We start from the raw sequence: 24,197 nt of genomic DNA on the forward strand, positions 1-24,197 counted from the left end.
CCAGTGATTCATGATATCATTTTAAACACTTCACAACTTGTTACATATTTCTTTCTTTGTTGTGTGTTTACTAACCATTTGTTACGTCTAGTAAATTAAAATCATTCCAATTCTTACAGTACCCTTAAAAAACAGTTCAAGGAGGAAAGACTCCTTGATGGATGCAGGGAATAAAAGTCTGGTCCAGCAGACTGCAGCTCAAAGTGCGGAAGGAGTTTATGCTGTATCTGGTTGAAGGATCCCAGAATACTTTGCAGCTTGTAGGCTTCAGAGCTGTCTGGAGACTTGTGCGGAACCATATCAATTGCACCAACAATATGCAGGCAAGCATCAGATCCAAACCACAATCAATGGATTACAATGGTCTGGTCTGATCATTGATTATATTTGAGAACTGGACTGAGTCATCCCTCCCCTGCCGCGTTCCAAACAGGAAGTAGCTACTAGCTCAAAGGAGACAAAACCCCATAAACATTTATTGGTAAATCAGATATTACTCAGTAATTTCATTTGTCAGAATAAACATTCTTGCTATGCTACCTTTTTAACATGTTTAAGTTAATCCTATTTTTTTTTTCATGATATTATTTCTGCAGTGCAAGTTTTTCAAGTAATAAACTGACCAATCAGATGCAACAATAAAAGCATGTGGTCTTGCGTTCAACGTTTGAATTCTTTCGAATCCGCTTGCAGGTGGTGGGGGTGTGGACTTCATACTAGCTCACTCCTGGCTAGTGAGAGTGGTTGCCATAGAAATGTAGACTCAGACTGATTTGGACCAATCACTGCTCACTGAGGTTGTCTGACTCCAACATGGGATCCATATTACAGAAAAATGGCGACTGAATTTATTTCATTTTGTTGCCAGTTGCTATGGGTGATGTCGCACTCAGTCCAGTTCTCTCATACAGTCAGTGGGTCTGATGAATACTTTTTTTAATACCCCAGCACCTTCCATGGATCTATTTAGCTGTTATAGCAGGTAAAAAGTGGTAATAGCTGTAATGATAAACATGTCAGACCAAGCTTAATATATGAAAAAAAATACAGTTTACCTTTTTTAATTTTATCCCTTTTTATTTTACACATCATAACAACACAGTACATGTTGTTTTTTTGTTTTTGAGTTTTTTTTTTCTGTACAGAAGCTTTCTGGGAGCGTGTGGCCAACACAGACCATAGTATACCAATGCCAGTGAAAAGCTCACAAAGAAATCATGTTCTTCTTTTTTTTTTCCTGTTAAAAAATATCAATTTCATAAGAGGTCCATTAGATTCTCAATGTGTTGTTTGATCTTTCCTTTATACACCAAGAAAAGATCTGTACTCTGCAGAAGGTAAGAAAGGCTATGTGTGAAATCTCGCTCTTCCTTAGCTGATCCCATTCATCCAAATTCCTCCAGTGGTGGAGCCATTGTGATCTCCTACAATGAGGCTCTATCAATTAGTGAGGATCTGTTAGTGCAAAAGAAGGCACTGACTGCTGTTCTCTTGCCAAGTTATGGACACACACTCAACGTGCGTGTGTATGTATTGAGAATGATGTGCTTTTTGTTTTCTCCAATCAAAAGATCTTTCTCTTCTTTCCCTTTTTAATATTCCCTTTTTGTAGTACTGTCAGATAAGGTGAGTGTGAATCGGGAAATGACATGGCAAGCTCATTGTCTTGTTTTTTTCTTTTGTGCTATAAAGTGGAACCAACGAGACAAGTCGAGGATAATACAAGACAAGGCAAGAACTCCACCCGTTGCCAAAAAAGATGACCAGGAAAACTGAACGAACAGAACTGTAAACCAAATACAAAAGGCTGTGAAGAAACAATATGAAAAGAAGAGCTGAAGAAGGCTTCAAAAGGGGGTGAGGGAATCAAAGAAACATGGCTTTCATTTTGACACCAAAAACCCCAAATGAAAACTCAACAAAAAATACATTCGGAACAGTATCAACACGCTGTCTCAAATGTGAATGACAAGTTCTTACCTTCACCCATACCCCTTTAAACAAATCCAAACACACTGCATACTCTCACACAAAGATTAAACAGTTATGAATGAAAAGTTTCTGTTTTAGCTGCTGCTTTGCTTCAGTTCAAACTGTGCTTTCCAGAATCCAGTCAGAGTCGAGCCGCCCTTTGTCTGAGTCTGCGCCCTCGTCTTTGGGGAGGAGAATGCCGCTCATTGATCGACTTCTTTTGTCCCGCATCAAACGCCCCAGCTTGGGCGCTCCCGTTGCTCCCAGATGGGGCGAGTAAGTCTTTGAGCCTCCTTCACTAAGGGAATACCTTCTCCTCGCTCTGCTTCTGCCTCCCTCTTCCACAGGAAGAGTCTGGTACTTAGTAGAAGATGAGGCAGCCCGGGGCGCCCTGCGTAGGATGGGAGTCTCTCTGAATCGCACAGAGGGAACAGGGCTTGGAGCGGCAGAATGACTGCCGAATGGGAAGGGAGGTGGGATTTGGGTAAGGGAGGTGGAATTGTTGCGGTTGGTGTTAGGGTTCTCTATAGGGTTGGGAGCAGATGAGGTGATAGGGGCAGGATTGGTTATAGATGATGGGGAGGACAGAGTGGGGCGAGGAGAGGAGGTGGATGGGAGTTTCTCAGGGATCTTTGTGGTGTTGGAGCAAGCTGAGGCCGGCTTGCTGGGAGCAGGCTTGCGCTTCGGCCTGTGCAGGGAACCAGTGGAGGAGGCTGGCAGGACAACGCTGGTTTTGGATCTTTGTTCGCTCGCTTTCTCCTGGTCCTCCACCCCGGATGTTGGGCTTTTCGACTCCCAACTCTGGCTGAGGACCGATGTTGCAGTGAAGTAGTCAGGCAGGGAGCACTCAGATGACTGGGATATTTTGTCCTTCCCCCCACATGCTCCTCCTGCAGCTGCTGCTCCAGCTCTTTTCTTTGTTGGCGCTGGAGGGTCCTCCAGTCCAATGGATCCCTGTTTGGAGGAGCTGGGGGTCATGTTGGATCCCTGGGATTGCTGACCATTCGTCTGTGAGTGCATGTTTATCATTGACATGGAGACGCCTTTACCACCCCCACCTGGGTTACACACCTGTGAAAAAGCAGAACATAAGTCATTCGTTTTGGGATAAAAAATAAAATAAAATTAAAAAATTAAAAAAAGAATAGCCACATCCGCTAGAGCAGGGGTGGGCAATTCCAGGCCTCGAGGGCCGGTGTGTCTGCATGATTTCCAGATACTCTTGCCCTACTCATGGCTGATTACCTGGTTCAGGTGTGTCCAGCCAATCAGAACATGCCAGAGCAGGGTATGCTGGAAAACATGCAGGACTGCGGCCCTCAGTGCCCACCTCTGCGCTAGAGGGTTCTGTAGGTGTGTGCATCAATATTTGTGACCGTCAACGACACAGAACAAGTAGCGCCGCTCAATCTTATGCCAGGCTTGGTAGAATTGTTCCAATGTGACACAGAGGATGAAGAATTCAACTGGTTTAACCCTTGTGCTATCTTAGATCACCACACCCTTAGTTTGAGGTGTTCTCCCTACCATGACAAAGGTGGATAAAGGTGGAAAGATTTCATGTAATCCATGGACACCAGTGAAGAGCACAAATCATTGAAGATTGTCTTGTGGGGGTCTAGATGACCCAACTCCCAATGTTAAAGTGCCTAGGATAGCACAAGGGTTAATGATTTGAAGTCGTATAAAGATTTTATTTGACTTGTTAGTGTATTTTTATTTTTTTTTGCTATGGTTATGGGGTCATATGTTGTGCTACTATACTAGATTGCTGCTGTTTCATGAAGCTAATTTGTGCCATTGAAGCATGCATATTTTTAAAAATGGTCTTTTTAGTGCAAACTGACGTGCAGTGTGACAAAAGAGACACCTTTGCTATCCCCCTAAGGGTTTGGTTGAGCCTGAAGGCAGGGCTCCTCATCCATAGTCTTGGATCACCCAGCTTCTTTGCCAGCTACCATTTGCGTCTGATTATTGGAATTCAGGTGAGGATTTCCAATCAGACTCAAACAAAAATAAGTGGGGCCAACACACTTCAGTGTTTGAACCTCAAGCTTTTCTCTGTTCAGAGTGAAATGGTCCAACTTAACAACTAAAACAATCAACAAATTCACACTTTTGATACAGCCCAGGGGAGGTCAACGACAGAAACAATTGTACGTTCTTGTTTATGTGCAGCTTTTTTCTTTTTGTTTATATTTACATTTAGATTTCTGATAAAATATGTCACACTCTTCTTTGTTAATTTTATTTTACCCAGACTTAAAATTGTTCCCAGACAGAACCACAATGCAACTGATGCAACAGCTGGATCATATTTATTCGAAATATCTATAATTGATAAAACCATTACCATTCCAACTGGCAAATAAATACAGAGTATTTATGTTCTCACACATTTAATAGTTTATTTAGTTTTTAGATTTTTTTTTACATTTACTGCTGTGTAAAAAGTTGTATAAGTAAAAAATTTTTTAAACTATTTTTGACACCGAATTTTTACCCTCATTTCTTTCATAATAATACTCTTTTAACAAGCGACCATCATAATGTCATTCCTCCAGCTCAATAAAGAAATCTATTTAATCCATTAAGAGGTATTTAAGAGTGGGTCTTAAGAGGGACAGATACCTACCTTGTACCGTATCATCAGGATGATGATGAAAACCAGCACAGAGGCCACAATTATCCCTCCGATGATGATGATCATAGTCCCACCGAGGAACTGAGACTGCATAAAATGACATCTCATGTACTCTGACTCGGTTGTGAATTGCACACAGCCAACCACTCGCGTGGCTGTCAGGGAGGTGATGACATCATCATAAATGGCCAAAACGCAGAGATCGTACTGAGTTCCCGCTGCCAGATTATTGACCAGGAAGCTCTTGCTTGACGGTGGGATCATTCTACAAGGAGGAAACACAAAAGAAGAAAGTATGATTGATGCACATATTAAAATCAATTTTGTTTTATGATTTCGAAAAACTTTTCTGTTCTTTTTTCGAAAAGCCAGATGCTGGATTACTAAGAATGCTATAACATTCTTTGCATTTTTAGGTTGGAATGCTTTAATTTGATAGATAAAAATGCAAAAAAATATAAAAAGTGTTTTAGTAAATTTATTTTAACACATCATTTTTTGACATCACAGTTTTTGCAACAAATGCAAATTTTTCACCTTGAAGCAAGGTCATAAAAGCAAACAAACTTATTTATTTAATGGAGGACAACATCAAAAAAAATTACAAAACCAATCTTTTTTTTCAATTCAAAAAGGTAAATCAGTCAAAGTGATCTGGATTTTTGTCCACAGTTGTCAGACATATTTGTTGCTTTAACCTATGAAGTCTATCCGCACTTTGGGCTTTCCCTATTGGAATGCTAATCAAAAGCCTATTCAAACTATTAAATTAAACCGTTAAATTGGTGGCAGTGGCTCCCAATTTTTTGCTTGAGCAGGTCGGCCAGTGATTGAAAAGTGGGTGGTTCGATCCCTGCTCCCCTCAGCCAATTGTTGTTGTGTCCATGGGCAAGACACTTGCCCCGCCCTGCCTTCAGCGTCGCGACACTGGTGTGTGAGTGTGTATAAATGTCCCGGAGATGGTCAGAGGTGCATACTGGCAGCCACCTCTCTGTCCATCTGCCCCAGGGCAGCTGTGGATTCATCAGTAGCTCACCATTACCAAGTATGAATGAGGAGTGAATGAATAATGGACACATTGTAAGAGCCTTGAGCGCCTGGAAAAGTGCAGAAAAATCCAATCCATTATTTTATTATTATAATAAACCGCATAGGGCAGCTAGTTCACTGCTCTTCATGGTCACTAAGAGTAGCAGAGGGGAATCTTTGTGTGGTTAAGGAACTCAATTTACAGTGTGAGCCAAGCAAAGGTTAGACAACATATTACATTTTAATGGGCAGAATTAAGAGGTTCAGGATAAATTCACTACGGTTCATTACAGTGTTCTGACTAAAGTAGCAGCAAAAGCTTGCAAGCGTCTGTGTCAGAGTCCCCATGAGCCCATGAATACTAATTGAACCATCTTTACAATAGACGGCGAAGAGTGTTATTTTTTCTTCACCCACTGTTGATGCTTTTTCCATTTTAATGAGACAACCTCAACTCAAACAGCACTCACATCTAAAACTTTAGTTATCATAGTTTCCAGTTCTGAGTGAATGATGAGTTTTTTTTAATGGAAACAGCTAAGGGTCATGACAACCTAAAGCACCAAGAATTTGTAACATGAAAACAAGCAACTTAACCAGATAAGTCATGAAAATTGAAGTAAGACTCAAGTAGGAATCCATCTCATACCTTCTGACCTTTAATACTAGTAAAAGTAAAATAGCAACATAACCTCCGTAACCCTTGTGCTATCCTATGCACTTTACCATTGGGAGTTGGGTCATCTAGACCCACTAGACAGTGCGCTGAACCTTTTTTCTTCAATGATTTGTGATCTTCACTGGTGTCCATGGATTACATGAAATCTTTCCACCTTTATCCACCTTTGTCATGGTAGGGAGAACACGTCAATGTAAGGGGGGGTCATCTAAGATAGCACAAGGGTTAAAATGAGTCATTTAAAGTGTCATCCTATGGTGTACATTTTATTAGAGATTTCAGATTTTAAAAAATGTTGTCTTTCAGAAAATTGGCATGTTCATCTATTGAAATCCTAAACCTAAGTGTGAGCATTTAGGCATCAATGCATACAATCTAAAAAAATAATCATTACCATTGTAAAACTGAGACATTATAAGATAAAAAAAAGTTTTGTCTTAATTCCAAATAGGATTTTTGCCTTAGTGTAGAACCTGGATTCATTACTGTGTCAATTATTGCATATTTAACTCTCCCCATTAACCCCCCCTTTTAGTAATAGGTTTAGTGTCAGGAATTAGTGCCAGTGGACGAATTGGGCTTAATCCTCAAACACAATTTGGCCCAACCTCTATATTTCAAAAAAATAGGGGGATGTCAAATAGTTTTACACTTAATAGTAGAGGTAGGTGGAGGATTTTCAGAGCCTTTCCAATCAAAGTTTATTGTGTTACCCCAATTTGGTGACGTGGGGATGCTGGAGCCTATCTAGCTACCACAGTGTGTTCCAAATTTTTATGCAAATTGTATTTAAGTGTCAAAAAGATCAAATTCTTTATTTTTCAATTAAACCCATGGATGCCATTCTGTCTCGGGGCTCTTTGGTTCTTCATGGGCAGAGAGCTGGTCGGCCCCTTAGGGTTTCTTAAGGTGTGAAACATATGTGGAGTTTCTGACTGACCCCATTCTTCCATGGTACAAAAAAAAAAATGTGCTTTCCGAAACAAAATATCTTAATGCATGACAATGCAGTATCTGATGCTGCAAGGAATATGTCTGCATCATTAGCAGCTATGAGCATAAAAGGAGAGAAACTGATGGTGTGGTCCCATCCTCCAATCCTCAACCCTATTAAGAACCTTTGAGGCATCCTCAAGCCAAACATCTATGAGGGTGGGAGGCAATTCACATCCAAACAGCAGCTCTGGGAAGCTATTCTGACATCCGGCAATGAGATTCAAGCAGAAACTCTCCAAAAACTCACACCTTTTTGAAGAGTTTGGCAATTTTACTGATCTATACTGTGGGGAATTCTCTATGTTTTGATACTTTTATGTCATTTTATTTCATGCAATTTCATATTAATAATGTACTTTAATAATGTAAGTTTATTTCATCTATAGTCTCTTGGTGGCTGGCCATGGTCAGCACAGGACAGGGAATGAAAATTAGCTAAGGCTACAATCCTACGTATGTGTAGTGTTATTGTATTTCAGAGCACCCCACACTGTTTTTCTATGCATTGTCCCTTTACTTAATAAATACAAATACAATATGATACAATTTCAATAGATGCAAAAATTGTGAAGCTGCAACAAAATAAGGGGTCCTATGTCAAAATGTGACTTGACCTATTAAGATGTTTTTGATTGGAATAGCTTTTGGTTTCAGTAATGCAGCAAAATCCACAAATGACCATCTTCAGTTCTTTAGAATGTGTAAAATGCTGTGGAGCTCTGTGTGTAATAATGTGAAACAATGCATTTGCAGATTTCTTTCTTTTTGGAAAAAAAAATACTATCTTATTTTATTTATTTTTTTTAAACACTATCTTATCTTTAGGAGGTTTGTTCAATTACATTTAATATGCAGTGGGTCACAAAAGTATTTATTCAGCCACCACTTATGCAAATTATCCCACTTGAAAGATGAGAGAGGCCTTTAATTTTCATTTTTTACCTCAACTATGAGTCTTCCCAGTCTGGTGCAGGTCAGCAATTTTATTTCTGGTGTCCTCAGACAGCTCTTTGGTCTTGGCCATAGTGGAGTTTGGAGTGACTGTTTGAGGTTGTGGACAGGTGTCTCTTACATAGATAACCAGTTCAAACAGGTTCCATTAATACGGGTAAAGAGTGGAGGACAGAGGATCCCCTTACAGAAGAAGTTACAATGACGACCAAATACTTATTTTCCACCAAATGTTGACAAATAAATTCTTTAAAAATCAGTTTTTCTGGATTCTTTTCACATTTTGTTTCTCTTAGTTGAAGTTTACCTGTGAAAAAAACAGCTCAGGCCTCTTTCATCTTTTTAAGTGGGATAACTTGCACAATTGGTGGCTGACTAATTACTTTTTGCCTCACTGAATATTCTAATGTTTAATGACTCAAAAATATATGCTGTCATTTGCATTGAGAATTTAGAAAAGCATAGAAATATATCAATGAATGGTAATTTGGAACGCGCTGTAAAATGGGATGGAAGGGTACACCCTGAACTGTTTGCTGGTCCCTTGCAGAGCAACACAGAAACAAACAACCGCACAGACACACATTCACCAGTTAACCTATAAAGCATGTTTTTGGGCTGTGGAGCCTGGAGTGCTTGGAGAAAACCTGTTCATGCACGAGGAGAGCATGCAAAGTCCACACGGACAGATCCCAGATGGGATTTGAGCTATAGGACCTTCTTGCTGTGAGGGAAGAGTGCTAAGCACTACACTAGAGTGCAGCCCATTCTATGGGTTAATGCTACAAATAAATGGATAAAGAAAAATGTATGCACGTCCTTCTTAGGAAAGATTTAAAAATAGTTCTAACAATTGCTTACTTTGATAAATGGTATCAACTTGCATTCCGCTTTTCCACTTATTTCAAGGTGAAAAAACTCTTAAGTCGATGCTTCATTCAAACACATATGTATTACAATTCATAGCAGAGCTGCCATCCATCATTAAGCCAGGCCACCAGGAGCAATATGAGGTTTAGCGTATAACCTGTGGTCCTCTGACCATGCTACCTCTGCTCTTGCATTGAATCAATCAGTTCGACTTGTACTAATATGCTTTTTTTATGTTAAAGAAAACCCTAAAAAAATGAAATTTTATTATCTTTTTAATTATTAGTGCATTGCACAGCAGTCCAACATGGCTACACATGTTTAGTGTTTGTGTCACTTAACTGCTTATCTGCTTTTTACAACATGTCTTTAATCACCATTGGTGCTCAAGGCTGACACACTTTGGTGATAATAAAGAGCAGCACTAGAAGTCATAAAGTGACTCTGGATTACAATCCTGATGAATCATTTCAATGCAAGGGCGTACTTTTATTCTGCTGCATCCCTCACATTCAGTTACAAATCAATACAGTTCAGTAATAAAGAGACAATTTACAGCCAAGGTCGTGCCAAGAAGCTGCACACAACAAAAACATCAAATCAAGCAACTGTTAATAATTTTAGTAATTCCAGATCATTATAATCCAAAAAATAGACCACCTTAATGACTAATCTTTTCATGAAATCAAATTATGTAATCTTATCAAAAGAAGGGCCACCTAAGCCTGATGCTGTGTTCGTACCAAACACGATTCATGCATCAAATTTGCAATCGAACGCCTCTTTTTTAATGCATGTCAACGCTTGTCTGAAAAAGGTGTTCATAAACTTAACGCTCCAGACGCGTGTGGGAGGAGCTACTGTTAAAGGTTTTTGGCCTCATCACTACATGGAAGCGTAGAAGGTTGCGTCTGGAAGGGCATCGGGCGTAAAACATTGCCAAATTTACCATGCGACTTGTTCGCTGTGGCGACCCCTGATGGGAGAAGCCGAAAGTGGAAGACTACATGGAAGCATTGACATATATCTCCTAGACAATGAATGAATGACAGATTATATTGAGAGATCAGGTAATTTATTTATTTTGAAAGCTTAAAAAATCCCAATTTGGGTTCATGAGATCGTTCAGAGACTCTCGCAGTACGGTGAGCTTCAACATCTACTGCAGAAGCTGTGTCTATATTAGTGTTTTTCAACCAGTGTGCCGCTGCACACTAGTGTGCCGTGGGAGATGGTCAGGTTTGCCGTGGGAAATTGCCCTCTTTCACTGATCTAAAAACATTTCCCATCTCCAGGAAATCAGCTCTTTGTTTATCCAAACAGGCCCTGATAAAACACTGAGTAGTTAGGAATATGAAAGATCATAAAATACTTGTTTCTTTGTGTTTATTTGATTTTATTAAAGACAGTATGAAAAGAATGACGGTACTGCGATTTAGCTGCAGCTATAACTGTATTCTGAAAAGTCCCGCCCCTTTAACTGTCTCCACCAATCATTCTTGAAGGCTTAATCACACGTCATCAGTCTGACCAATCAGAAGTGGTTAAAGTCTTCACCTCCTTGTTCAGATTCTGCTCATACAGTCGCACAGATCCAACAAAAATACCAGCTAAAGCTCATCTTTAGCGGTGTAGCTTTCCACAGAATCCGGTATCAGACCATGGAACAAGTGAACAAAACAATGAAGCTCAGAGACGCGAGTCTTTCTGCGTTCAGCGGCTGTTTGCACTATATGTCCCATGATGCATTGGGTTAAAGTAACAGCATCTTAGCGCACAATCAGTCTTCGTTGTTAAACGTCTTGAAACCATAACTGACACACATTGATCAGTTTTTAACTCTTCTAACTTAACATTTGTTACATCTTTTAGAAAAAACAGCTGCAGCTTCCAGCTTTTTCTGCCACAGTTATCACATAAATGCATGTGAGATTGCGGAGGAGCTGTAGATCAAGTCAGAGTATGAGTTTTTCCTATTTTATTTATTTTTTTGAATGCTGGTGTGCCGCGGGATTTTTGTCAAGGTCAAAGTGTGCCGTGGCTCAAAAAAGGTTGAAAAACACTGATCTAAATGACGGCCGCTTTCAGGGGTACTCCTATTTCTCTGCGACCCAGTTTGATGACTTGCTGTCCCGCATTAGTCTAAGAACTGACAAAATGTAGACAATCTTTTTATTGTTGTCCTGATGGAAAAAGAAAAATATAAAGTTCAGGGGTAATATGACTTGGTTCTCTGCCATGTTGCCTTTGGACTCCACCCCCTGAATGCATCATCAGCATGTCACATGCCCAAATGCGTTATTTTTGCCCAAGTTCAGATTTTTTTACTTTTGATTAGCAGGGATGCTAAAAAATGCTGCTAGACAGACCTGCCGCACCTGATGTTCAAATGTGGGATTGCAGCTTAACCACGGTTAGTCTACAAGACCAGGCAAGTAAATCTATCTTCTATCCTTCCATGGAACCTCTTCAGTTAGGATCATATGTTCTCTTTCATCTGAATGAAGCAATGGAATAAAACAAGTTTTACCAACACCTGTATGGTTGGTTCCCATCACTTAAAGTGCAGCTGAAATGTGTGAATCGGCAATAGTTATGCATCTCGTCTGTTTGCTCTATTGAATGTAGTCAGATGTGAAAGAAAAACATTTTCTTTTTCAGAATCATTTCTTTTCCAGAAACCGTCAGCTCAACAAGCCGTCCCATCAGAAACACCAAATCCATCCAACCTATAATTTGACCAATGAAAACCAGCACTCTGAAATGCGTCTTCTAGTTAGCGTGTGACCTGACATGTCAATAATAATAATTCAGTCAAAAGAAAACAACTGTGTTTGGACTTTGCGCTGGGCGCCAAACTCAAACGTACATTTTCATGCTGATTTCGTTTTGTGCGTTTGTTAAGTGTGTGTTTTTTTCGTTCCCATTCTCTTTTGACTGTGAGAGCTGCTCGTTTTTTGAAGCCATACACACTGACTCATTCATTGTGGATAATTTCTTTGTGTTTGAGTCGGATCTTGCTGCCAGTATTTGAAGCCCCACTGTGGGCAGATGATTGCCTTGGCTGGGACTATTACACTAATCTATCTACTCAGTTCTGCCAAGCCCTTAGCCCAAGGCTCCTGTGTGTGTGTGTGTGTGAGTGTGTATGCATGCGTGTGTTCTAGGTTTCTAACACTTTGACAGCACAAAAGACAATGTCTGTCTGCATGTTTTGAAGTGCAAATGGTCTGGATCTAGACGTAACTAAAAGAAATGCCTTGCCTTTCCCTACACGTATGCCGATGCGTGTAAAATCTGTGTCAGGAATCGTCTCCTCTAATAGCAGTCTGCTCATGTCAGTGTCTCTCACCACGCCTGGCCTTTTGCCAGGATCTCTGATGCACTCTGCATGCTGGTAAACTGAAACCTGTGCTGCGTTTTTTTCCTGCATGGATGTGAGCTTTCCACAAGCATTTGCAAACATATTAATTCACTGAAGCCTTTCCGCACTGCGGCCCCGGACAAAGAGAAGATCGCTAATAGAAAAGTCCCTACTTTTATTTCGGGTCTCCATACAATTCACTGTCTCCATGCACAGAACAGTGAATTATGACACTGGTTTGTTCTATTTTGAGCCATTTTACTTGATTAAATACTGGATAAAGTCTGTGCGCTCCAAACACATTAACTTTTCAGGGGGGACAAGCAGAATTCTTGGCAGTTATTCAGCACACAAAACCAGAGCTATCCAGTTGAGCTGGAGCCATAGGATGAGGTGGCAGGGCTTCTAACAACTCAGCTGTGGTCCCCCCCCCTCAGCAGTGTGGTCCAGTTACATCATGTGTAAACTCCTACCCTTCAACAATATTCACTGCTCCAAGCTGTCTCATTAGCAGCATTACATAGCTGCAGGAGGAAAAGTACTTTGCAGGAGAAACTGTGTTCTCTTTTGAACACTGCAGCTATTTGGAGCTTCCAAAATCAGGAAGTTAGCTCAAAAACACACATGACTTTTTGTTTTCTAGCACATGTCTGCATCCAGTCTTTCTGTTCAGCTGTATCTGTAATAATTTAGCATCAAAAAGTGACTTATTTCATCTTCCTAGATGTTTTTTTTTTTTTTTTTTTTTTTTTTTAACTTGTCCTGTCCAACAGCTAGGCAAACAGATGAGAGCTGAGGGCCTCTTGTGTTGGACATATTTTATTTTAACAAGAGGGGTTATTCATCTTCAGACAAACCAAAGGTATGTCTGAATAAACCCCTTTTGTAATTGAGGCCAAACTTTATTAATTTCAATCATGTTTGAAAATCTTTGGTGTTGGACCGGACGGAAAAGGAAAGAGGGGAAGAAGAGAGAGGGACGTTAGAGAGAGGGGGGGGTAGGAGGGTGATAATAGGAGGGGAAGGGGGGTAAGACCATGAAGCAGCATAGAGCAGGCAGGTTTACTGGTTGTTTATCGTTACGGTACGGTTCAAATGTAGTACAAAAAGGGCGGGGCCTGTTCACACACACTCAAATATTATCAACACACCTGCTAGCCGCAAAAATGTCCACATGTCAACATGCACACAAAACAGATAGTGTTCACGAACGCATACCTATGCCTTTAAACCAACTAGTGTGAAATCTTTCATTCATTCAATCATGCAAACTATTAGTGCAAAGGTGAGCTAACACCTGTGCTCAGGTGAGTGTTTATGTTCTTCTAAAATGGATGGTGGAATGTGAAAAGAAGGAGGAGGAGCGCCCAGCCACCCCCACACCCATACCCCCGCCGCAGCAGCAGCGGCAGCCGGAGCCCCCCCAACGCCACACGGGAACAGGCAGGGAACAACCGCCCCCCGGGCGACCAAGACCGCCACCCAGGCCAGGGCCAGCAGGACCGCCGCGAGGCCCCCAGAGCCAGAGAGCAGGGAGGCGCAGAGGGAAAGAGAGCGCCGCCCCAGCCCAGCCAGGAAAGCAGCCCCCCGCCGCGCCGGAAGAGCCCAACGCAGGGCCCCACCGGAGAGGGACGCCCACAGCCCCAGACGAGCACCCCACCACCACCCAGGAGTTCCGGGCATCCCCCCGCCCCGACCCCAGGTACGAGCCAGGACCCCCCAAGGGAGACCCGCTCCGCACTCCAGGCAGCCACCCACCCGGCCCACGGTTGGTCCAGGTAGGAGCAAGGCAGGGGCCCGCCGCCCCCGCCCAGGAGGGGGGAACCCCGGGGAAAAAAGGGCGGCCCACAAGGGATGTTATAAATATGGCCCGACCAGGCTCGGCCATGTTGGAAGTTTGGCGGGGCCCAGCGTCCAGGGCCAAGGACCAGGACCCACCCCCCAGGGACACGAACACCCCCGGCTCAGGTGTAATATGAACCCCCCCACCGTGCGGAGAGAGCACCGCCGGGCCCAGGGAGCCGGCACCCAAGGGACACGGCCGCCATCGCCAAGGGGCCCGCACCCCCCACCAGGGAAGGGGTAGGGGACAGATGGACCCAGGTCCCACCTTCCTTGTAAAATGTGTGTGCGTGTATGGGTGTTTGAGAGGGTGTTTGTGTGCATGTGTGTGTGTTTATGTTTGAATGTATATATTGAAGGGGGAGGGGTGTGTGTACTAAGGGGGGTGCAGTTAAAATTGGCGAGTAGGGCACTAAGGGGACATCTCCTGATTACTCACAGTGATGTCCCCTCACCCTCCACACCAAGGGGCCCTAAATGTCTAAGGTGCGGTTAAAATTGGCGGGTAGGGTGCCAGGAGGACATCTGCTGCTTGCTTGCAGTGATGTCCAAGCACCCCCCCTACCAAGGACCCTACATGTCTAAGGTGCAAATAAAACCGAAAGAGGGGGGGCCCACTCCATACGGCAACCATAGGAGGGGGGCCACTCCCAAGTAGCCCCCCCCCCAAGGCGCATCGCAGGCTAGACCCCCCACCCCCTCACCCTAATATGAGGTTATATAAGGAAGGGGGTAAGTTGGGGACAGCTGGTAGACTGTCCCCCGGTGGTCAAACAGCCGTCCCCCAGCCCACCCCCAGCAAAGGGGCCAGGGCCACCCAGCCCAGGGGCCCACCCCCGGAGGCGCCGACACCCCAGGCCCGGCACCACCCACCCCACACAGAGAGAGAGGAGCCAGAAAGCGTCGCCCCCCCCCGGAGCAAGCCCAGGCCCCCACCCCCAGACGCCGGCCCTAGAAGAGCTCTGGTCAGGCCTCGACGGGACCGAGGAGGCCAACCGGCCGAGGCAACCACCGATTGCCTCAGCGGAGACCCCGACCCGCTAGCCCCCCCCGACCCGTACTAATAATGGGCCCCCCCTCCCCCCCAGAACGCCCCCCCACAGGACAGGGCCGACAAGCCCCCCACCCCGCCCCACCCCAGACCCCGCAGCCGAAGCGGGTGACACCCAGAGCGACCGGGGGCCCCGAGAGGGTTGTCCCGTCCCGTCCCAGAGCCAGGGAAGGGCCGATCCCAGCCCCAGGTGCAGATGGGCAGCCCATCCGGCGCCGCTGGGCCCCCCCCACCCGAGCAGGGCCCCCCGCCAACCCCCCCCAGCACAGGCAAAGGGACCACCCCCCCAAGCCAAGCCAGACCACCCCCCCACCCCCCCACCACGCACCCCCACACCCAAGCCCAGAGGACCACGCAGCGCCCCAGCCCGCCCCACCCAGGCACCGGACCCGACCCCCCGACCAACGGAGCCCCCCACCGCCCCCGCCAGGCACCGGAAGCCCCGACCCCCACCCCAAACCACGGCAGAAGGGCAAGGAGCAGCGACGACCAAGCCCTCCACCCCCTAAGTCATGGAGTCAACCACAGGAGACCAGAGAGACTGAATTCTTTCAAAGTTACTTGAGCTTTGGGCTGACATTTTTTCCAAGCTGATATGATCAAACAGCAGATTTCTGTGTTGACTTATGTTTATATTTTTCTTGTTTTTCCAATTTATTAAAATAGTTTTTTTGGCAATACAAAGAGTTATGAAAATGATAGATGCTAATCCTTCTTCTATATCGACGGCACTCATGTCACCAAGCACACAAAGTGACGGTGAGGCAGTGATTGAAACCTTAAGCCAGACTGATAGATCGGCACATACCTGCTGCCAGAGAGCCTGGACAGGAGTGCAGAACCACAGTGCGTGCATGTAGCTGTCGGGTAGATTATTATCACAGTGCTCGCAAATGTCTGAGTTACTGAGACCCATCTTGAACATCCTCTGTCCAGTGTAGTAAATTCTGTGAAGAGTTTTGAGATGGATTAGCTGCAGATTTGGACTTTTTGTCAGTTTAAAGGTGTTTAGACAAAGTTCTGACCAGAAGCTTTCATCTGTGCTGATGCTCAAGTCTGCATCCCATTTTTTTTGTTGGAAGGGCAATATTGTTATCTAAATTACATAAAAGTTTGTAAATTTTGGAGAGAGTTCTATTCATTGAAAAATTAATCAGAGTGGTAACTACATCTGATAGCTTTAAATCGTCGTCTTTAATTTTATACTTTTTAGTAATACTTGATTTAAGTTGCTGATATTCCAAGAAGTTATTTATTCCATGTTTGTCTTGAAGTTCCTGGGGGGTTATGAATCTTCTATCAATAATTACGTGCTCTAGTTGTTTTATGCCCCCTGCTTGCCAAGCTGGGAAGTGAATCATTTTTTTGTTAATAAGGATGTCCGGGTTGTTCCAGATGGGTGTCATTTTGCACGGTTGAATTGATGATTTTGATATTTTGAGAAATTCCCACCAGGCTGTTAAGGTGGCATTTATATTAATGCTTTTGAAACAATCCTGTTTTTTAACTGTTTGGCTAATAAATGGTAGCTGTGACAGGTTGATCTTTCCACATAACACCTGTTCCAAGTCTAACCATGAGTTGGTTTCTGGATTATTTTTTAACCATTTTAAGATATATTGTAATCTATTTGCAAGAAAGTATTTGTGGAAATTAGGTAGTTCTAATCCTCCACAGCTTTTTGCAGATTTTAAAGTTTTTAGACTAATTCTTGCAGGTTTGTTGTTCCATAAAAAGCTTGATATGGATGAGTCTAATGTTTTGAACCATTTTAATGGCGGTTGTGTGGGAATCATTGAGAAGAGATAATTAACTTTGGGTAAGATTTTCATTTTAACCGTGGCTACCTTGCCCATAAGTGACAAAGGCAGGTTGGTCCAGCGTGTTAGATCGTCCTGTATGCTTTTCAGTAATGGGGTGTGGTTTAGCTGCACCAGTTCTGATAGTTTGGGGGAAAAGTAGATACCCAGATATTTGATATTTCCTGTTTTAACTGGAATTGTGAGTCTTTGTTCCATATTCCTGTTGAGTGGTAATAAAACAGACTTATTCCAATTAATGGAATAGTCTGATATGGAGGAGAATTCATTTATGATCATTGCTGTTTCATTTACAGAATGTAAATTCCTTAAAAACAGTAATATGTCATCCGCATAAAGACTAATTTTATGATGGCTGTGTTTGGTTTTTATTCCTATAATGCTCTCATTCTGTCTTATTGCTGCAGCTAAAGGCTCAATGAATATAGCAAAAAGAGAAGGAGAGAGTGGGCAGCCCTGTCTGGTTCCTCTTCCAAGAAAAAAACTGTTTGAAGTCTGTTTATTAGTTCTAACTGATGCATTGGGGTTGTGATATAATATTTTGATCCAATTGATGAATGCTTCTCCAAAACCAAACTTATGGAGGGCAGCAATAAGGAACTTCCAATTAACTCTGTCAAAGGCTTTTTCAGCATCCAGCGATAGTACCGTCATTTCCTGGTTTTTAATGGTGGCAAAGTCTATTATATTAACTAGTCTACGGACATTATCATCCGAGTGTCTGCCTTTGATGAATCCAGTCTGGTCGAAGTGAATTATGTGAGGAGTGATTTTTTCTATTCTCTGTGCTAGTGCTTTGCAGATAATTTTTACATCTGCATTGATTAGAGAAATAGGGCGATAGCTTGAAGGACTAGTGGGATCTTTGTCTGGTTTTAGAAGAAGAATTATGTTGGCTGAGTTCATGTTCCTAGATGTTTTATTGTGCTGTAAATCACTCAATCTTGCTGTAGTACCCCTATTTATGAGTATTTTTTTTCTCAGCTTAGTTAAATTATTTCTTTATCAGACACTGGTTTGTTTTATAAAACGTACCGACATGTTTCGGTGGAATGCCTTCCACCTTCATCAGGGTCGTCATCAGGTGGTGGTGTGTGACGTCTTTAAAAACAGATGATTGTGACTGAGGCGGAGTCACCTGTCAAACTTTGACAAGTGACTCCGCCCCTTGATGTCCGTTTTTTGCTGGAGGATGTTGCTCCAGGTGTGGGAGAGCAGGAAGGCCCCCTCATCCCTTTTCATGGAAGTGTGGGCTCGCTTTCTTATCTCCACCGCCTCCATGATCCATCTGCGACGTCTGTTGTCTTCAGTGCGGAGGACTTTGGCCTTTTCCCAGTCCATAATGTGGTTTTTTTGTTTGCAGTGGTCCGTTGTGGCTGATTTCATATTTTCTTGTACTGCCTGTTGTCGTCTGGCTGGCGGAGTCACTGGTCAAAGTTTGACAGGTGCCTCAGTCACAATCATCTGTTTTTAAAGACGTCACACACCACCACCTGATGACGACCCTGATGAAGGTGGAAGGCATTCCACCGAAACATGTCGGTACGTTTTACTTTACAAAACAAACCAGTGTCTGATAAAAAATAATTCAGATAAGCAGTATAATTTTAGAGACACAATGAACCTCTTTGAATAATTTTCTTTTCTCAGTTTACACAAATACAGTACTTTGAAAATTACTTGTATATTTCATAGTACAAAAGAAATATACACTATGTGGTATAGTTCACAACAATTCAAAGAGTTCATCTTTTGGGGAACAGTAGGAACTTAGTTTGCTGCATGTTTCTTTTTTTTATTTAGTACACTTCAGTGTTTGGTTAATACTTAAAAATAATATTCATAACGTGAAAGCAAATCAAAGGAATTAGGACTTCTGTCACATTTTTATTTTCCAATTTCCCTACAATGTTGACAGGTGAATCCTGCGAGCAACTTTTAATAATAGAACATGTAGCATACATAGAATCAAAATGTGTAAAACGAAACCTTTTTTCTTTTTAGGAGAGAGCGTTGACCCACTTTGATGAAAGTTGTCTTTAACATGTGGCATTTTTCCCTTAATGGAGGACATGTATAAGGAAAATTAAGTTTAGTTTAGAATTTAAATTAAGTTTAGAGTTGCATTTATGAGGATTTCTTTATTTAGATCATGGTGAATTGGGAGCAGATGAAAAATTGCTGTTGGAAAATTTTGTAGATGTAACATAGGACCTACAACGGCAAGCTACAGGCTCCCTGTTCCCCTCCATACTGATGCATCCACTTATTGACAAATAGATCCATGTATTTCTTGTCTGAGCTGGCATCTGGCTTGAAATTGTATGGCTAAACAGCTCTGATTTGGTCGGTTGGGGTTGTGAGTGGCTGTAAGCTGGCATAAGGAGAGTGTAACCAAAAGAGATGATGGGAAATAGGTGCAGGCTTACTCCACAGAAACAGTCTCACCCACAACTAATGAACTCCTGCCGCTCGGCAGAAACTGTCATTGAGAAGGACTCAGGTTTTTGCATTGTTTGCTAAAAACAGCATAATCATGATTAAAAGATCACTGGGAATGCTTTTAAGATGGATCAAAAGATGATAATCGATCTTAAGTGATACTTTTAAAGATAAACAAAATAATTGGTTACAGATAATACGGATAATTAGATGCAGGACATCTGCTGGCTTTTTTTCTAAATATTACCCTTTATGTTGTCATAGCATAAACAAAATTTGATTAATAATAAGTATTGTTCAAACCTCTTCAATAACAGCATAAAACACCCTGCCTTTGCCCAACAGTAGCCGGTTGGGTCCGACAGCCCTGTGACCCTGTAAGGGATACAGTAAGTTCTGAAATGGGATGGACGAATAGTGTAAAGCCGACATGTTGTAAGTTCAGCCCATGGGCCAAATGTGCCCCACGTTCAAATCTCCAATGGCCCACAGGCTCCTTTCTTACAAATCAATAATATACGGCCCCCAGCATTTCAACTGTGTGTACGATTTCATGATTGTGGTTGGCTAATTGAGACTTTAACCCTTGTGCTATCCTAGGCACTTTAACATTGGGAGTTGGGTCATCTAGACCCACCAGACAGTGCGTTAAACCTTTTTTCCTCAATGATTTGTGATCCTCACTGGTGTCCATGGATTACATGAAATGCTCTTCACCTTTGTCATGGTAGGGATGACACGGCAATGTAAGGATGGGGTCATAGGATAGCACAAGGGTTATGAAGGTTCAATATCAAGAAAACGTACCAGATAAGACGTGCTATCTATGACAGGCTAACTCGGAATGAATGGTGCAAAAAACTGACAAACTGACAATGATTTTGGTTTAACCATTGTGCTATCTTAAATGACCCCCCCCCCCCCCCCCCCCCCCACCCTTACATTGACGTGTTCTTCCTACCATGACAAAGGTGGATAAAGGTGGAAAGATTTCATGTAATCCACGGACACCAGTGAAGATTACAAATCATTGAAGAAAAAAGGTTCAGGGCACTGTCTAGTGGGTCTAGATGACCCAACTCCCAACGTTAAAGTGCCTAGGATAGCACAAGGGTTACACAAAATCAGCAAAAAAAATTGGACACCCCTGGTGTAAAGCAAGTTTGTAAAGTGTTTTAGTAATGGACAAGGCAATGTCCATTTGACATTTTTTGGAAAATAATAAGTCACATTGATTTATGTTTGGCACACTTTTTGAAAATCTTCCCTTACAGACATCTAAAAGTTAAAGGAAGCAAACTTCCAAGTCATTATTGTGTGCCTGCACGGATTAAACAAAGAAGACAGCTTTGTGCTCGCTCATTTACTCCACTGAGAGCATGCTGAGTCAGTAGCTCTAACAGCAGATGGACACCATTGCAAACAAGAAACTCACATCTTATTGCTTGCCACATGGCCAGCTTTCACAGTATGGCTTTGGAAACCACTGGGACTTTTTGTTTCCCTTCAGGACAAGAGCCGCATTACGAGATACAAATAATCCTGCCCTAACAATTAAAGAGCGGCGTGTTAAAACCGCTGACATGTTCTTTAGGGAAACCATAGGATACAGAACCCAGCTGCATACTCCTGCAGGGTAAGACATTACTGTGATGTTCATTTTTTTTTCTTTTTAAGAAAGCACACTTGTTACTCAGTTTTTTATATTATTTTATGCCTGTTGTGCAGAAAATGACAGTTGTCATTTTTCACCTGCTTTTTTATAAGATCACATCAAAAAATCTTAGATTCTTTTTAAAAAACAGCTTAAATTTTTTCACAACTGCAGATATGATTTGTCTGCAGGCGAAAAATGGGCAAACCTGGTGGCCCACACAAAATCAGAAAATTATAGACGTCACAAAGCAAAAATGTTTATGCACTTTTTTTTAGAATAATAATAATAATGCATTGTATTCATTTGCGTCTTTCCAAATGCTCAAAACGCTTACAATGTGTCCAGTATTCAATCACTCCTCTAGTACACTTGGTGATGGTAAGCTACTGATGTAGCCACTCCCCTCCTCAGAAATTCCTGTAGCACCTCCTTCCCACACAAAAGTCTCATAGAAGTGTCTTGAGCTGTCTGAGTTTTTGTGATGAACTGGACAAAAAACCTTAAATATTGAAACGCTAATAGCAGGGGAACACTGCAAGCCAAAGGCACATGCTTTTTTTCTTTATGTTAGCAATTGATATTGATGGTATTCTGTTTTAACGTATCTAATCCTAGTGCTGTAGGTATGACATACAGCATATAATAATAATAATAATGAATTGGATTTATCTGTGCTTTTCCAGACGCTCAAAGTGCTTCCATTGTGTCCATTATTCATTCACTCCTCCTCATTCATACTTGGTGATGGTAACTACTGATGTAGCCACAGCTGCCCTGGGGCAGACTGACAGAGGCATGGCTGCCAGTTCACGCCTACGGCCCCTCTGACCATCACCGGGACATTCATACACATTCACACACCAGTGGAGCCACACTGGAGGTTGGCTGGGGGGGGCAGGGATCGAACCGCTGACCGTTCAATCATTGGATGACCTGCTCAGCCGCCTGAGCTTGCAGTACTTTTTGTTTCAAACATAGTTGCAATACTATTTCAACTTGGGCCTATTTTCCTTGTGCAATATTGTTATGAAATCACTTTTTTTGAGTGAATGCCAACATACTTGTTAAAAAGCTATTTAACCTGCTGTTTGTAAATTAACTAAAATTTCAGATATTTTGAAAAAGTTTTTGAGTTTTTTTGTATTAGAGTTTGCATTATAGTTGTTGATGGGACATTTGTAAAGGAGACAATTTCAAATTGGCACTTCATGTCATAAACGTTGCGTAGGTGCACCATAGGACAGCATCACCCGTATCCCTAGAAGTACATGCAACTTACATTATCCTTACAAATTAGACTTACGAATACGCTTAGCACATGCACAACAAAGGTACGTTCCTTAAGGTGGCATCACGAGCTTCAAGGGAACCGTAAAATATACCTGTGCTCCCTTTAAGGTGTGGTTGGCCCTGTCTACGACCCGGACAACCCAACAACCTGCACCACTCAACTGTCTTATTGGGCCGTTTGACTAAGGCTTTAACAATCGGCAACCAAAATAGGCTGATTTTAAGTTAGAATTAGAGATGACCTGATTTCTTTGCTTGTGTGCTTTGTTCTGTGATCAGGTTGGTTGTGAATTGCTTTTACACATTAACTACTAATTGTGTCAACCAAATTACAATTTTTTTTTTTTTTTAAAAACTCAATGTAATGATGGTAGTAATTGTAAAAATGTAGATAGTTAGACTATTATGATGAAATCAATGTGTTGTGTTTTCATGCTAAGGAGCATGAGTTGGGATTAAGGCAGGCAAATGGAGGTTATGATGTGAAGCTGGTCAAAGGTTAACCTTGAACTTTGAATTTAGGCAAGCAATGAAAAGAAATCCAGACCTCAAGAGTAAATAAAATAGATTTTTGATTTGATTATTTAATTTAATATTATTCTGCCAAGCATTTCTTTTTACAATTTAATCTAATTAAAGGGTTAACTATTAAAATAATGGAAAAAGGGTTTCTCTTTCTCATTTTTTTAAACATTTTGATTTAAAATAAAAAGATAAAAATAAAAAATATCCCATTTTTATGGAGCTCTGGACATGACATAAAAAAGTCCCCTCAAATTAACACTTTTTGCTCACTTATTAGAATCTTGAGAATTATGTGAAGCTTTTTTTGTTCTTTAATAAATAACAAATACAAATTTAAAATCTTAACTTTTACAATTTTATAGTTTACAGTAAGAGACAACACCTTTGTTTATTATTGTAAATGTTATTTTATTTCTTTGGTATTTTATGTGCATAAGATGCTAACTTGTGCGCACTAAATGATTAATACCAATTTGAAGGAACTTTTTTTTTTAAATGTCATGTTCAGGGCTGCATACTTTTTAGTTTATGACAAAAACTAAATGTTTCTGACATAAACTTTTAATTTTTAAATTCTAATTCTCTGTCTATCCTTTGGAATCAAAAACGTATAGAAACAGTTTTTTTCTTTGAGTAAAGACTGATGTATTTTCATGCTGATCTCAATCCCAAATGATTATTGCACAATGGGACAGGTGAGACCAAAGTTCTAAAACAATGCAAAAAAAAAATAAAAAAAGAAAGATTCCACAATGTTCTAAAAACTATTGATCTGCATTAAAAGGTTCCCGTTCTGCCTTTTTAAAAGCACAGATGAAAGGTTGAAAGGGTGACCATCAGCCTAGACAGGAGAGGAACCAAAAGTCGGGTCAAAGACATTTGGAAATGGTAATGGACTGCATTTATTTAGCGCTTTACTTATCGTTACGACCTCTCAAAGTGCTTAACAAGCAAAAGCCAACACAAATGCAAACCTCCACACAGCAGTTTCATGCATAATCATCCTTTAAAAGACCATAAAGTGTTTGTTTTCTGTGCTTAATGCACACTTACAGGCAAACATGGG

General features: G+C 41.7%; 1 protein-coding gene across 1 annotated transcript in view; it reads right to left on the reverse strand.

The window, feature by feature from the left end:
• Positions 1-1,064: 1,064 nt before the first annotated feature.
• The window catches only part of lrfn5 (leucine rich repeat and fibronectin type III domain containing 5), a 157,148-nt gene continuing 134,015 nt past the window's right edge, over positions 1,065-24,197 (reverse strand). The window contains exons 10-11 of the mRNA XM_011490618.3: positions 4,607-4,880; positions 1,065-3,042 (exon numbers count right to left, since the gene is read on the reverse strand). Of these exons, the coding sequence (XP_011488920.1) occupies positions 2,089-3,042; positions 4,607-4,880 (1,228 nt within the window). The 3' untranslated portion in view covers positions 1,065-2,088. The remainder of the gene's footprint in view (positions 3,043-4,606; positions 4,881-24,197) is intronic.

Source organism: Oryzias latipes, chromosome 22 (assembly GCF_002234675.1).
Source record: "Oryzias latipes chromosome 22, ASM223467v1".
Classification (NCBI taxonomy): Eukaryota; Metazoa; Chordata; class Actinopteri; order Beloniformes; family Adrianichthyidae; genus Oryzias; species Oryzias latipes.